The sequence below is a fragment of the Harmonia axyridis genome, chromosome 6, assembly GCF_914767665.1.
Source record: "Harmonia axyridis chromosome 6, icHarAxyr1.1, whole genome shotgun sequence".
Classification (NCBI taxonomy): Eukaryota; Metazoa; Arthropoda; class Insecta; order Coleoptera; family Coccinellidae; genus Harmonia; species Harmonia axyridis.
Genome location: NC_059506.1, coordinates 32716363 through 32729346, shown reverse-complemented (window position 1 = coordinate 32729346; position 12984 = coordinate 32716363). Strand labels below are relative to the sequence as shown.

The following is a 12984-nucleotide window of genomic DNA, read 5'->3' as shown; positions in this document are numbered from 1 at the left end:
AGTTTGGTATGGCAATTCATCATGAATAGACTCACGCCTGAACAACGCTTGCAAATAGTGCAATTTCATTTCGAAAATAATGGTTCTGTGCGGAATACGTATCGCGCGAATTTTGTTTAGCGATGAAGCGCACTTCTGCTTGAATGGCTACGTCAACAAACAAAACTACCGCATTTGGAGTGAAGCTAATCCTCAAGTGTATGTTGAAACACCGTTACATCTTACTTCTTCAAAAACGATGATGACCAGAACGTTACAGTCAATGGTGATCGGTATAGAGCCATGATTACTAACTTTTTCATTCCTGAATTGAACAACCATGATGTCTAGGAGCTGTGGTTCCAACAAGACGGCGCAACATGTCACACAGCTCGTGCCACAATCGATTTATTGAAAGATACGTTTGGTGACCGCCTAATTTCACGTTTAGAACCTGTGAATTGGCCTCCAAGATCTTGTGATTTAACACCGCTAGACTACTTTCTGTGGGGCAATGTAAAATCAATGGTCTATGCGGATAAGCCACAAACCCTTGACCATTTGGAAGACAACATTCGCCGTGTTATTGCCGATATACGGCCACAAATGTTGGAAGAAGTCAACGAAAATTGGACGTCCAGATTGGACCACATCCGAGCCACCTGTGGCGGTCATATGCCAGAAGTCATATTTAAAATATGATGCCACAAGATTATCTTGCGGATAAATAAAATTCATGTCAATCGAATAATCCATCGTTGTTTTATTGCAATTTAAAGTTTTATTGCTCTAAAAAAACACCCTTTAAGTCCAAATAAGAAAAAAGGTGCGTAGTAATAAAGTAGAAGAATGTTCCACAATGGAACTCTAAACTAGAAACACAAACCCTACCAACTGATTAGCAAACATTCCAGTCAATCACTCTAATAATGAACATCATCAATACAGAACATAAACAAACGAATATCTCCGTCTATCCTCACGCCAGCACTCCACATAACTCACATATGAAGACGCCGAAAATAATAACGAAAAAAATCCACAACAACGTTACGTAACACTCATCAATCCACTGAGAAGGACCAGCTCCAACCGAGACATAATAAATCGCTTGCAATTAATAAAAACCAAGCCGACTTCGGGCGGCATACCTTCAGATTTCAGCTTCGAATCAACGTACCCGTGCACATATCCGAGTAGGCGTATCAAAAAACCACCGACCGGCCGCTTTTCTTCAATAAATAGCCTTCTTTTTCATTGTTACTAATTAATAACAAGGCTCGAGTCTTTATCTCCAACTGGCATCTTTACCCATTAGGCATGCATTGTTTCGGGTTTTTTATTGTTCCTCCAGGCACGTATTTTTGTTATTAGCGTTCTTACGTCTCATTGAAGCGTCTTTTTCGTTCTATCGTTTGGGCGATATTGCCCAAACGCTGCGGCGCGGTTATAATGGATTACTTCTGTGGTTTACTGACATTTACATCGCGAATAATGAATCGTGTTCGTCTATGATATATAGGTTAGTTTTGTAGAGATCTAGGTTAGGTTGGATAATGAGTATGTTTAATTGGTTATGTAACGTGACATTTTTTTGGGAGGTTGTCATTCTTGCAAAGCAAGGGCTGTTGTTCTTCAACTTTGATGATTTCATAGGATTCAGTTTAATTATTTATGTATTTTTAAAATATCCATCACGATATTACTAGAATACAAATACTTACAATAACTCTTGTTTGGATGGCTTTTGTTGAATACGTAACCAATTACATTTAACGTATAATTACAAAGTATTGAGGCCTAACCTAACCTAACCTAATCAAATACCTTTGACGTATGATGAATTATAAAGTATAAAGCACCTACAACAGAATACTTTTATAAAAAATATAATCAGTAAGATGATTTATCAACGACTAATATAAAAGGTTCTGCAATTAGAATGATACATATAATTTGTGTCTATTACTTCTTGACATTTCTTATGTCAATTGTGTTTAGTAGGTTATATCAGTTATTCATGGAAATATTACTACTAGGTATGAGTAGCAGGTTTTACCCCTTCTTGGCCCCACCTTTAAATTGATCCTCAATAGTTTTCACACCATAATGAAATATATTATTACCTAGGAAATAACGATGAGGCATTAATAGGTCTTTCTTTGTTTGCAATCACTTGATTCTTTAGATTGAAAATTTCAGGTAAACAAAATGAACTCACTCAATTGTGCCAGTGAAAAACAGGCGAAAATTTTTTATCTAGATTCAGCAAAATCACGTACCTACAATGATACATCGTAATAAATTTTGGTTTAAATACTCAACCTTAAATAAAATAGCATTATCCACACAACATAAAACTCGTATTACTAAAATGTTCAGATTTTTATTGCATTCACTTGTTCTGATTGAAATTTTATATGTTCAATGTTGAGATTCATTAATCTGACTTCACTCTTCAGTGAAATTACCTCTCATGATGCTTCTGATGAGTCTAGTATCTCAAATCACATTAAAATATCAACTGTTTATCTTTCAGAGACTAATTCTGAAACTATAGAGAATAGGTGATTAAGTTTTGATGAAAAACAGTTGTCATAAGGTATTGTTCATTTTAATAGCAGTCAAATTCAAAACAACATGAAATGAAATCAATATTTTTGGTTATGTTGAAGATACATCTAATGATCTGCTGAATTGAGTGTATTTCTATTTCAAAATCGAACAGAACGTTTCTAACTCCATCAGTTACAAGACGAGCGTAAAAAATGAAATACATTAAAGATTCCTTCTCGTTATCCACCCAGCACCAACTCGTACAAATTTCACAACCATCCTCATATTATTAAACTAACTGATATAGATTTGGATCCAAATAGAATTTGCATCAAAACCAAACGAAACAACATTCTACATCACAGTTGGCTCTGAGCGATTTTCAATCAGTATCTCATTGCATAATGATGTTTTCACATATGTCAATGCTGATGTAACAAATGGCGGTATAGATTTCTAGGAGCCTCCACTTGATTAAACGTCCAGATAAAGAAAAATTGCTAGAGTAATGAAAAACGTGTTCAACAAACACGTAGAAAATAACATCGAAACGATGGAGATGATGAAGTGGGTATCGTTAATCAAGTGAATCTAGCAGGCTGCCTGTATGTAGACATACGAGTCTTGTGTCAACAGAAAAATGAAGTGAGAGATCCAGCTCAAATTCTACACGATTTTTTTTTCTTTAATTTCATTATAAGGATTTATATGGAATTTATAATGCAGATGGTTGCTACTTTTACATAATATGCAAAAAGATCAGTATCTACTATCTACTAGAATTCTTAATTCCATCAAAGTGGCGTGGGTGTTCCAGACTAGTAAATGAGAACTGGTTGGTCTTACGTTAAGGTATCCCTTGTTTATAGTTTCTCCACATTGAATGAAAGTTCTCCAGTTCTTTACTAAACATTTTTTCAAATTATATTAATATGGAATGTTGGATAAATAAAGGAAATGAAGGACACGATAGGAATGTTCTAAACCGCAATAATGAAGTGACTTGAGGAATACCGGACTGAACGAAGTTATCTTCCCAAAGCTTTTTTAACGTTCTTGAGAAACATTTAATAATCGCAGTGGTAATTATTACTGCCAATCATTTAAACATAAAAGTAGTAATCAATTCCTAGAAAATTCATTCACAACTGGTTATAAATTAGTCATTCATAATTGGAAAATGAATTCTTCGGTTGACTAGACTGAAAGAATAAGAAGTCGTGGAATTTTCCTCTGATCAATATCTAATTTATCCTCCATAATTATAATTGTGGGTAGATTTTATACATTACAACGAATTTCGAGACCAATACATAGTAAATTAACAAGAAACAAATAAAGCAGACGTAAAAACCCTCTGGCTGTACATTCAAAGAATTTATTCAAAAGAGGTGCAGGGTAGAAGAATGAAAAAACAAGAGAAGTTTGCATTTTCAGTGAAGCTAATCATCAAGTGTATGTCGAAACACCGTTACATCCAGAAAAACTGACTGTTTGGTGCGCTTTATGTGCTGGTGGAATCATTGGTCCGTACTTCTTCAAAAACGATGATGGCCAGAACGTTACAGTAAATGGTGATCGGTATAGAGCCATGATTACTAACTTTTTCATTCCTGAGTTGAACAACCATGATGTCCAGGAGCTGTGGTTCCAACAAGACGGCGCAACATGTCACACAGCTCGTGCCACAATCGATTTATTGAAAGACACGTTTGGTGACCGCCTAATTTCACGTTTTGGACCTATGAATTGGCCTCCAAGACCTAGTGATTTAACACGGCTAGACTACTTTCTGTGGGGCTATGTAAAGTCATTGGTCTATGCGGATAAGCCACAATGCCCTTGACCATTTGGAAGACAACATTCGCCGTGTTATTGCCGATATACGGCCACAAATGTTGGAAAAAGTCATCGAAAGTTGGACGTCCAGATTGGACTACATCCGAGCCAGTCTTGGCGTTCATATGCCAGAAATCATATTTAAAATATAATGCCACAAGATTATCTTGCGGATAAATAAAATTCATGTCAATCAAATAATCCATCGTTGTTTTATTGCAATTTAAAGTTCTATAGCTCTAAAAAAACACCCTTTAGATGCAGGCTAAGAGAAAGAAGCAACAAGACAAGATTGCATTTTGAAAATTCTTCTCTATGTGTTTGTATGTTCACAATATTCTCCAAAATACTGATGGAGTGTCCTCACAGATTACAAACGTAGATTAGTCTCATCTAGGAGCATTATGTAGCCTTCGTTTTTTTTCAAATTGAATGAAACTGAAAAAAATTGTTTGAAAATGAATTTTCACGCGGACAAATTTGCGGGCAAAAGCTAGTATGAACTCTAGATAGAATACAGGTATTCATAAATCATTTTAGACTCAATTTGATTTCAATTTAACTTACCAATTAGGCAATAATTTCTTCAGTCCCAACGGAAATCACTTTAGTGACACTTATGCCAATAATTTACAAAAACCCGATTATTTCAAAATCAGACAATTCCACGGATTATGCGACCCGTACAATCTGCATTTCCCACAACGGAACCCTCATTCTAATCTGTCCAGACGAAATACCGTCGCGTACATACGTTGAAACGTGTGGAATCGTAGATTATATCCTCTAATTGACGTGCAAACCGTAAAAGAACATCGAACATCCCATCTTGTCCATTTCGGGCTCGAGGATCGAACTTGTAAATCTTGAGAAGAACCAATAACCGATGTTACGCCTTCTAATTGTCATTTTTTTCGAGTCCCAGCGGTCCAGAATGGGATGAGGATGCTGTGCGTTTCTCGCGCTCTTGGGGCCAGGCAAACGAGTGTTCGAATTCTTCTCAGTGTTGATTGGTACAGAGATAATTGGAGGATGCTGTTAATTTGTCGGATAGACGGTCGTTAGGTGTCTGCGGTATTGCCCTTTTGGTCTCTTCTTGGTATACTTTGTTGTTTGGTTTTTAGGAATGAGGATGCTACGTGCTCTGGTGAGTGCTATCTTGAGCTTTGTTAAGATGAACGAAATAAGGTTTGATTGGAAAAGCTGCAAATTCAACGCAAAAGTCAATATTTTTTTATAAATATCAAGGCCAGCTTTGGCTTCAACACTATTTTTTTCAAATATTGGATTGATTCGGTCTTCACTTGATGGAAATTCATTATGAGAAATCAAATGACAGTTATAAAAAAAAATTTAAAGTGGAAATAGAATACCTTTTAGCCAAAACGTAATACTTCATTTATACAAGAAATTCCTTTTTATCCGTTTTAACAAAATTTTCTTCACTCGAGTTGCTATATCTAACAAACTATTAGTCTGTGGCGACAAGAAGCTATTAGACATAATGTCTTGGTCTAGTCGAAATTGTCGTCACAATACTCAATATCAATATACCTGCATTAGTGTAGCAATGGTTTTTCGTGATACAGCATATCCAAAGTCACTTGAACTAGTCCTTAAAAACGCTTGGCTATAGATGTCCCTTTGTAGTGGATACCGCGATCCGCTAAACACCAGGGTTTATTTGAAAGTATTGTAAGGCAATTAATTCACAGTCCCCAAAGAAATTTCTGGAAACTTCGACAACCCTTGTATAATCGAAATATCCTGGCATCCTCCAAGTTACTTTGGATATACTATACTTGTGCATACAACTTTCTCATTCATAAGGTTCTCAGAAAGATACAATAGAGGATATCTTTCCCTTATCCTAATTCGTGTGCAGACACCATGATACCATTGCTAAGGCTTATAACTTAGAGAATAAGAAAAGGAAGAAGAAATTCACGGTGCACAATATGATTTTATGTTTATAACCCAGGTATAAAACTGAGAAAAGTGGAGTTCAGTGGAATAAGTTACGAGATGATCACCAGTTGAGTTTTAATTTAATTTAATACTGGTAGTGCCATCTATGTGTTAGCCTACGAAGTCTTCAGCCCACCGAATACAATTTATCATTAACAGTTTTTGTTTCAGTTCCTGTTAGAGTTCAGTTCTCAGATGGGTGCGAAAATAATAGTAAACTTAAATGGCTCAAAATAAATAACAAATGATTGAAGCACCAATGTGAATTTTGAAGCTTTTAACGTTTTTGTTGAAATTCGTATTTTTTCATCATCCTTCAAATCATACACATTTTGATGGGAAGCCGGACATATATGTTCCTCGCTTTAAATTCTCCCATGAGCGATCTCCACCCAATCCTCAAAACCAATCAAAATTCGAAAATTTGGCGAAGTAATAGCGCAAAAATCTGAAGTGATATTGTTTGACGCACCTATTGCACATCTAACGTTTGGGAACCACTGCATCAACTCAGTCAGAGAATTACAGCGTCATTCATAGCTATCTCGAGCGTTGCATCGTCAATAACCATAGAAAAACCACACAACCAGACCGGACGGCGATCACAGATTACAAACGATCTCTTATAATCTTCTTTACGATATTGTTATCAATGTTATATAAGTTGGCCAGCAAAAAGATCGAAGGCGCTTAGAATTTAATCATCTTGAAACGGTTATGGGTGGAAAACAGTCTGAAACACGCTCGAATCGTTAATTTGATGCGCTCCGAGATGCTCTATCTGCTCTATCTGCTCCACAGGACGTTCCACGTCTACATCGGGCGTTGCTTGGTTTTTGCCTGTCTTTTGTCGTATCAATTTTTCCACTTTGGTTTTTTACTTTACGTCAGTCTTGCCGGAGACTTCCTTGTACGTAAATGATGGATAACTGGATTATATCAGTTTCATTTATCTGGTTTAGCGAATTTTTTTTTGCTTTCTACACGATGAGCTATGTTACTTCGAGTCTTATGGATATCGGACTACGATCTTCCATCCTAATGGGTGATGGATTTAGGCTTGAGGTTATTTCATTGTTGATCTTTTCGATGAACAAGCGCTAACAAAAAAAATTATAAGGTGTGTGAATAAGTCTTTCCGGATTTTTTTCAAATTTTGAGCCTTTATTGTGAAAAAATGGTTACAAATGAATTATTGAAAGTATTGGCCATCGCTAGCTACAACTTTTCCCCATCTTTCTGGCAACATACGAATCCCGTTGCGAAAAAATTCGACCGGTTTGGCCTCTATCCAGTCATCCACCCATTTTTTGGCTTCCTCGTAGGAATGGAAGTGCTGGTCAGCCAGGCCATGCGTCATCGATCTGAAGAGATGGTAATCAGACGGAGCAATGTCTGGACTATACGGCGGGTGGGGTAGGACTTCCCATTTGAGCGTTTCTAAGTATGTTTTCACCGGCTGTGCAACATGTGGGCGAGCATTGTCATGTTGCAAAATAACTTTGTCGTGCCTGTCGGAGTATTGTGGCCGTTTTTCTCGCAGTGCGCGGCTCAAACGCATCAATTGTCGTCGATAGACCTCGCCTGTGATCCTCTCATTCGGTTTCAGAAGCTCATAGTAAACCACACCTAGCTGGTCCCACCATATACAGAGCATGAGCTTGGCGCCATGAATATTTGGCTTGGCCGTCGATGATGATGCATGGCCGGGTAGTCCCCATGATTTTCTTCGCTTCGGATTATCGTAACGGATCCACTTTTCATCGTCAGTCACGATACGATGCAGAAAACCCTTTCTTTTATGTCGCTGAAGCAGCTGTTCGCAAGTGAAAAAACGCCGTTCGACGTCTCTCAGCTTCAGTTCGTACGGCACCCAATTTCCTTGCTTTTGGATCATTCCCATGGCTTTCAAACGCTTGGAAATGGTTGTTCGGTCAACTCCCAATGCTTCAGCAAGTTCTTCTTCCGTTTGACACGAATCTTCATCAACCAAAGTCGCCAATTCTTGATCTTCAAAGATTTGCGGCCGCCCGGAACGCTCCTTGTCTTCCACGTCGAAATCGCCACTTTTGAAGCGTCGAAACCATCCGCGAACACTTGAATCATCGACACAACCTTCTCCATAAGCTTCCTGAAGCAACCGATGCGCCTCGGCAGCAGATTTCTTCAAATTGAACCAATAAAGTGAAACTTCCCGCAAATGACGTCGACTCGGCTCAAATTTCGACATTTTCACGATTTCAAAAATTTATGATGCGAAAAAATTTCAACTAATGTGTTAGTGTGGAATTGTTGACAGATGAATAAGCTTTGATTATGACATATGTAACCATTAAATACCCGCACAGTATTGGTGGCGCCATCTCTTACAAAAAACGGGAAAGACTTATTCACACACCTGATAGATAAATTCCAAGGAATTCTAAGAAATCCTGAATTTTATGCATTTTCGATAGTCTTGACAACATCGTATATTTTGTTAGAACTTTTATTCTGTCCATATGTGTTGAACTTAAGCTTGTTAGGAATTCTTAAATTTTATTACAGCAGATGTGGTTTTTCCAAAGTAAGTTTTCAATTGTGAAGAATGTGTGAAAGAAGCACTTTTAAGATGCTTTATGCGCTCTAATTTGCATATTATCAGGTGTGTAAATAAGTCTTTCCCGTTTTCTTTCAAATTTTGAGCCTTTATTGTGAAAAAATGGTTACAAATGAATTATTGAAAGTATTGGCCATCGCTAGCTACAACTTTTCCCCATCTTTCTGGCAACATACGAATCCCGTTGCGAAAAAATTCGACCGGTTTGGCCTCTATCCAGTCATCCACCCATTTTTTGGCTTCCTCGTAGGAATGGAAGTGCTGTTCAACCAGGCCATGCGTCATCGATCTGAAGAGATGGTAATCAGACGGAGCAATGTCTGGACTATACGGCGGGTGGGGTAGGACTTCCCATTTGAGCGTTTCTAAGTATGTTTTCACCGGCTGTGCAACATGTGGGCGAGCATTGTCATGTTGCAAAATAACTTTGTCGTGCCTGTCGGAGTATTGTGGCCGTTTTTCTCGCAGTGCGAGCCTCAAACGCATCAATTGTCGTCGATAGACCTCGCCTGTGATCCTTTCATTCGGTTTCAGAAGCTCATAGTAAACCACACCTAGCTGGTCCCACCATATACAGAGCATGAGCTTGGCGCCATGAATATTTGGCTTGGCCGTCGATGATGATGCATGGCCGGGTAGTCCCCATGATTTTCTTCGCTTCGGATTATCGTAACGGATCCACTTTTCATCGCCAGTCACGATACGATGCAGAAAACCCTTTCTTTTATGTCGCTGAAGCAGCTGTTCGCAAGTGAAAAAACGCCGTTCGACGTCTCTCAGCTTCAGTTCGTACGGCACCCAATTTCCTTGCTTTTGGATCATTCCCATGGCTTTCAAACGCTTGGAAATGGTTGTTCGGTCAACTCCCAATGCTTCAGCAAGTTCTTCTTGCGTTTGACACGAATCTTCATCAAGCAAAGTCGCCAATTCTTGATCTTCAAAGATTTGCGGCCGCCCGGAACGCTCCTTGTCTTCCACGTCGAAATCGCCACTTTTGAAGCGTCGAAACCATCCGCGAACACTTGAATCATCGACACAACCTTCTCCATAAGCTTCCTGAAGCAACCGATGCGCCTTGGCAGCAGATTTCTTCAAATTGAACCAATAAAGTGAAACTTCCCGCAAATGACGTCGACTCGGCTCAAATTTCGACATTTTCACGATTTCAAAAATTTATGATGCGAAAAAATTTCAACTAATGTGTTAGTGTGGAATTGTTGACAGATGAATAAGCTTTGATTATGACATATGTAACCATTAAATACTCGCACAGTATTGGTGGCGCCATCTCTTACAAAAAACGGGAAAGACTTATTCACACACCTGATACAAAATTGAAGCTTTTAAATATTAGAATTCTTGTAAGATTAACGATGTACCTACTAATTTTATGTCACTATGAAAATAGCTAAACATTTCTATAAAATTCATCTCTTGGAAGCCTGTGTCTTATACTTCTCTCTCATTTCAGGTCATTCACTTGGAACTCCCATGAGTTTGGTAGAAACGGGCCTGCCCTGGCTCAGATACCTACCACCACTACCAATAACACTGCCCCTAACCATGAGAGAGAAAGATTCATCGCCACGCAAGATGCTCGTTGCCTCAGGAGGCCACAGCTCCCCAAAGCAAGCAGCCACCTATCCTCTATCCATCCGAGTTCCTCCAGGGGACGATATGCCCTTCGACCTCTCCAGAAACACCAGATCTCCAGGACCTCACATGTCACCTGCAGGAAGACCACCAGCGGGTCCACAAGAAAACGAAGATCAACCTTTAGACCTCCGAATGGACCACAAGAAATCCTTGCTGATGTCGAGGAGGCAAGTGGAGGATGAAAATAGGAATCTTATATCACCAACACCTAGTGTTAATAGTTCCAAGGACGAGATCGTTGTTGAAGAGCGAAGGAGTCCAGTTACAAACAATGTCCCAAAAACTTTCTCACCCCAGATGTCTGGGTATCCTGGTATGCTGTTTCCTCCACAACCCATCCACCCAATGATGTTGGAAGCGATATACAGGGTACAAGGGGGTGATAAACTGCCAAGATTGTCACTTCCGTACTCAAACTCAAATCCAGGATATCCGCAAAGGTTTCCTTTTCTAAACCCTAACATGTTGAGTCCTCCGGTCAACCAAGTTCCTTTCGATCTTATGAGAAATGCACCGCCTCCACAAGCTCCTAAAGTGTTCGACAGCAACGGTGGTAAGCTCAAAGATCGTTACGCTTGTAAATTTTGTGGTAAGGTATTTCCTAGATCTGCCAATCTCACTAGACATTTAAGGACTCACACTGGAGAACAACCGTACAAATGTAGATATTGCGAAAGATCATTCAGTATATCCAGCAACCTTCAAAGGCATGTAAGGAATATCCACAATAAAGAAAAACCTTTCAAGTGTCCTTTATGTGAACGATGCTTTGGGCAACAAACGAATTTAGATAGACATCTGAAGAAACACGAAGCTGATGGTCCTACCATTTTAGACGAAAGAAATATGCAAAGAAGACAATTAACTAGGAACTTAAGCGAGGAATCTTGCTTCGAAGAGATCAGATCGTTTATGGGTAAAGTAACAGACAGCAGGCTCCTACAACATTTTCAACCAAACAATAAATTCCCTAATTTCCAAACACCAAAAGTGTTCAACATTGCTGCGAATGACTTTGAAGAGAATGCCACTTCGCCTGATGAAACCAAAAGGGATTCTTCGTATTTCTCAGATAAAGAAGGTTATTCTTCAAGGTCTTCCACAGGCTCCGAATCACCATCGGGCAAAGAGGAGGATCAGATAGTGAAAAGTGAGGATAGATGTAGTGATGAGAAGTACCAAACGGATGAGAACTGCAACGATAAGAACAACAATACATGATCTTCGTGATCTCGTTGTGATTTTCATATTTTGTAGTGAGTAGTTCTTTTGGCTCATCGGCTCGATGGATTCTTTATTTATTTTTCTTCATATTGAAAGATAGATATCTCGTGATGAGCATTGACATTTAAATGTTGTTCAAGACATAGTCCTTCCTTCAATTCCATTATTACTGTAAATTATGATCTCAGTCATTTCCTGCACACAAAAGTTCAACTAAACCATACAAAATTAACTGCATAAAGTAAATTAAAATTGTCAAGGTCCTGTCATATTCAGCTTCAACGTAACTCAAACCGATTTGGATGGCTATTAAGTCATGTTTAATTCAATTACGATTTTCCAGAATTCCTGAAATTCTCAACAGTTTCTCATGGATGTTACTTCACGGTCGTTTGAAGGAAAAGACATAAAATTGATTTATAGGTCGTTTCAGTATGTCATTTCAGGTTTCCGATAGTAATTGATGATCATATTAGTCGACTATGGGAAGTATGCTCGATTTGTGGGAATTTTTCAGGCAGATGCAAAAAAATAGGAATGGGTTGAAAATATTTCGAAAGGTCATCTTCGGATATTTCAAAACAAAATTGAATTATTTGATAATTATTCAATTATTAGCGTGACCAGCATAGATTAAAACCATAATAACATTTTCAAAAAGGAGACTAACCTCAAAAGTGTCATTTTATGGAACTTAAATCGTATTCTTCACATAATGATGAAGTTTGCCAAAATATTCACTTCAAAACGAAATTTTCCATTCAAGTTATACAATTTCAGTATTGAATCAAAAACGGTCATTTAAAATGGAATATTTATTCACAGTTTAACGAGTAGAATAAACATAGTTGTGGAATAATACAGAATAATGTGATTATTTTGAGATTCCAACTGAAGGTTAACCTTGAGATGTCTAAAACTGGTGTGCTCACTTACTCTGGAAAAACTCAAATTGAAGTGGCGACTTTTGAAGGGACCAGCCTTCTTGGATTTTAATGGTATTGGTCATTTTTCTGGTGTGCTCACTTACTCTTGAATTGAAGTGGTGACTTTTGAAGGGACCAGCCTTCTTGGATTTTAATGGTATTGGTCCTTTTTCACTTGATTTCCGCATCGTTCCTTATGGTGGCGCTCACGTCGTTTTGAGGTTAAATCAACAATAC

The 12984-nt window shown here is 38.3% G+C and overlaps 1 protein-coding gene across 1 annotated transcript in view; it reads left to right on the top strand.

Annotated features, from left to right (window-relative positions):
• Positions 1 to 12735, top strand: part of LOC123682493 (histone-lysine N-methyltransferase MECOM-like) — a 93635-nt gene extending 80900 nt beyond the window's left edge. The window contains exon 2 of the mRNA XM_045621130.1: positions 10413 to 12735. Coding sequence (XP_045477086.1) covers positions 10433 to 11818 — 1386 coding nt within the window. The 5' untranslated portion in view covers positions 10413 to 10432 and the 3' untranslated portion in view covers positions 11819 to 12735. The remainder of the gene's footprint in view (positions 1 to 10412) is intronic.
• Positions 12736 to 12984: the final 249 nt, after the last annotated feature.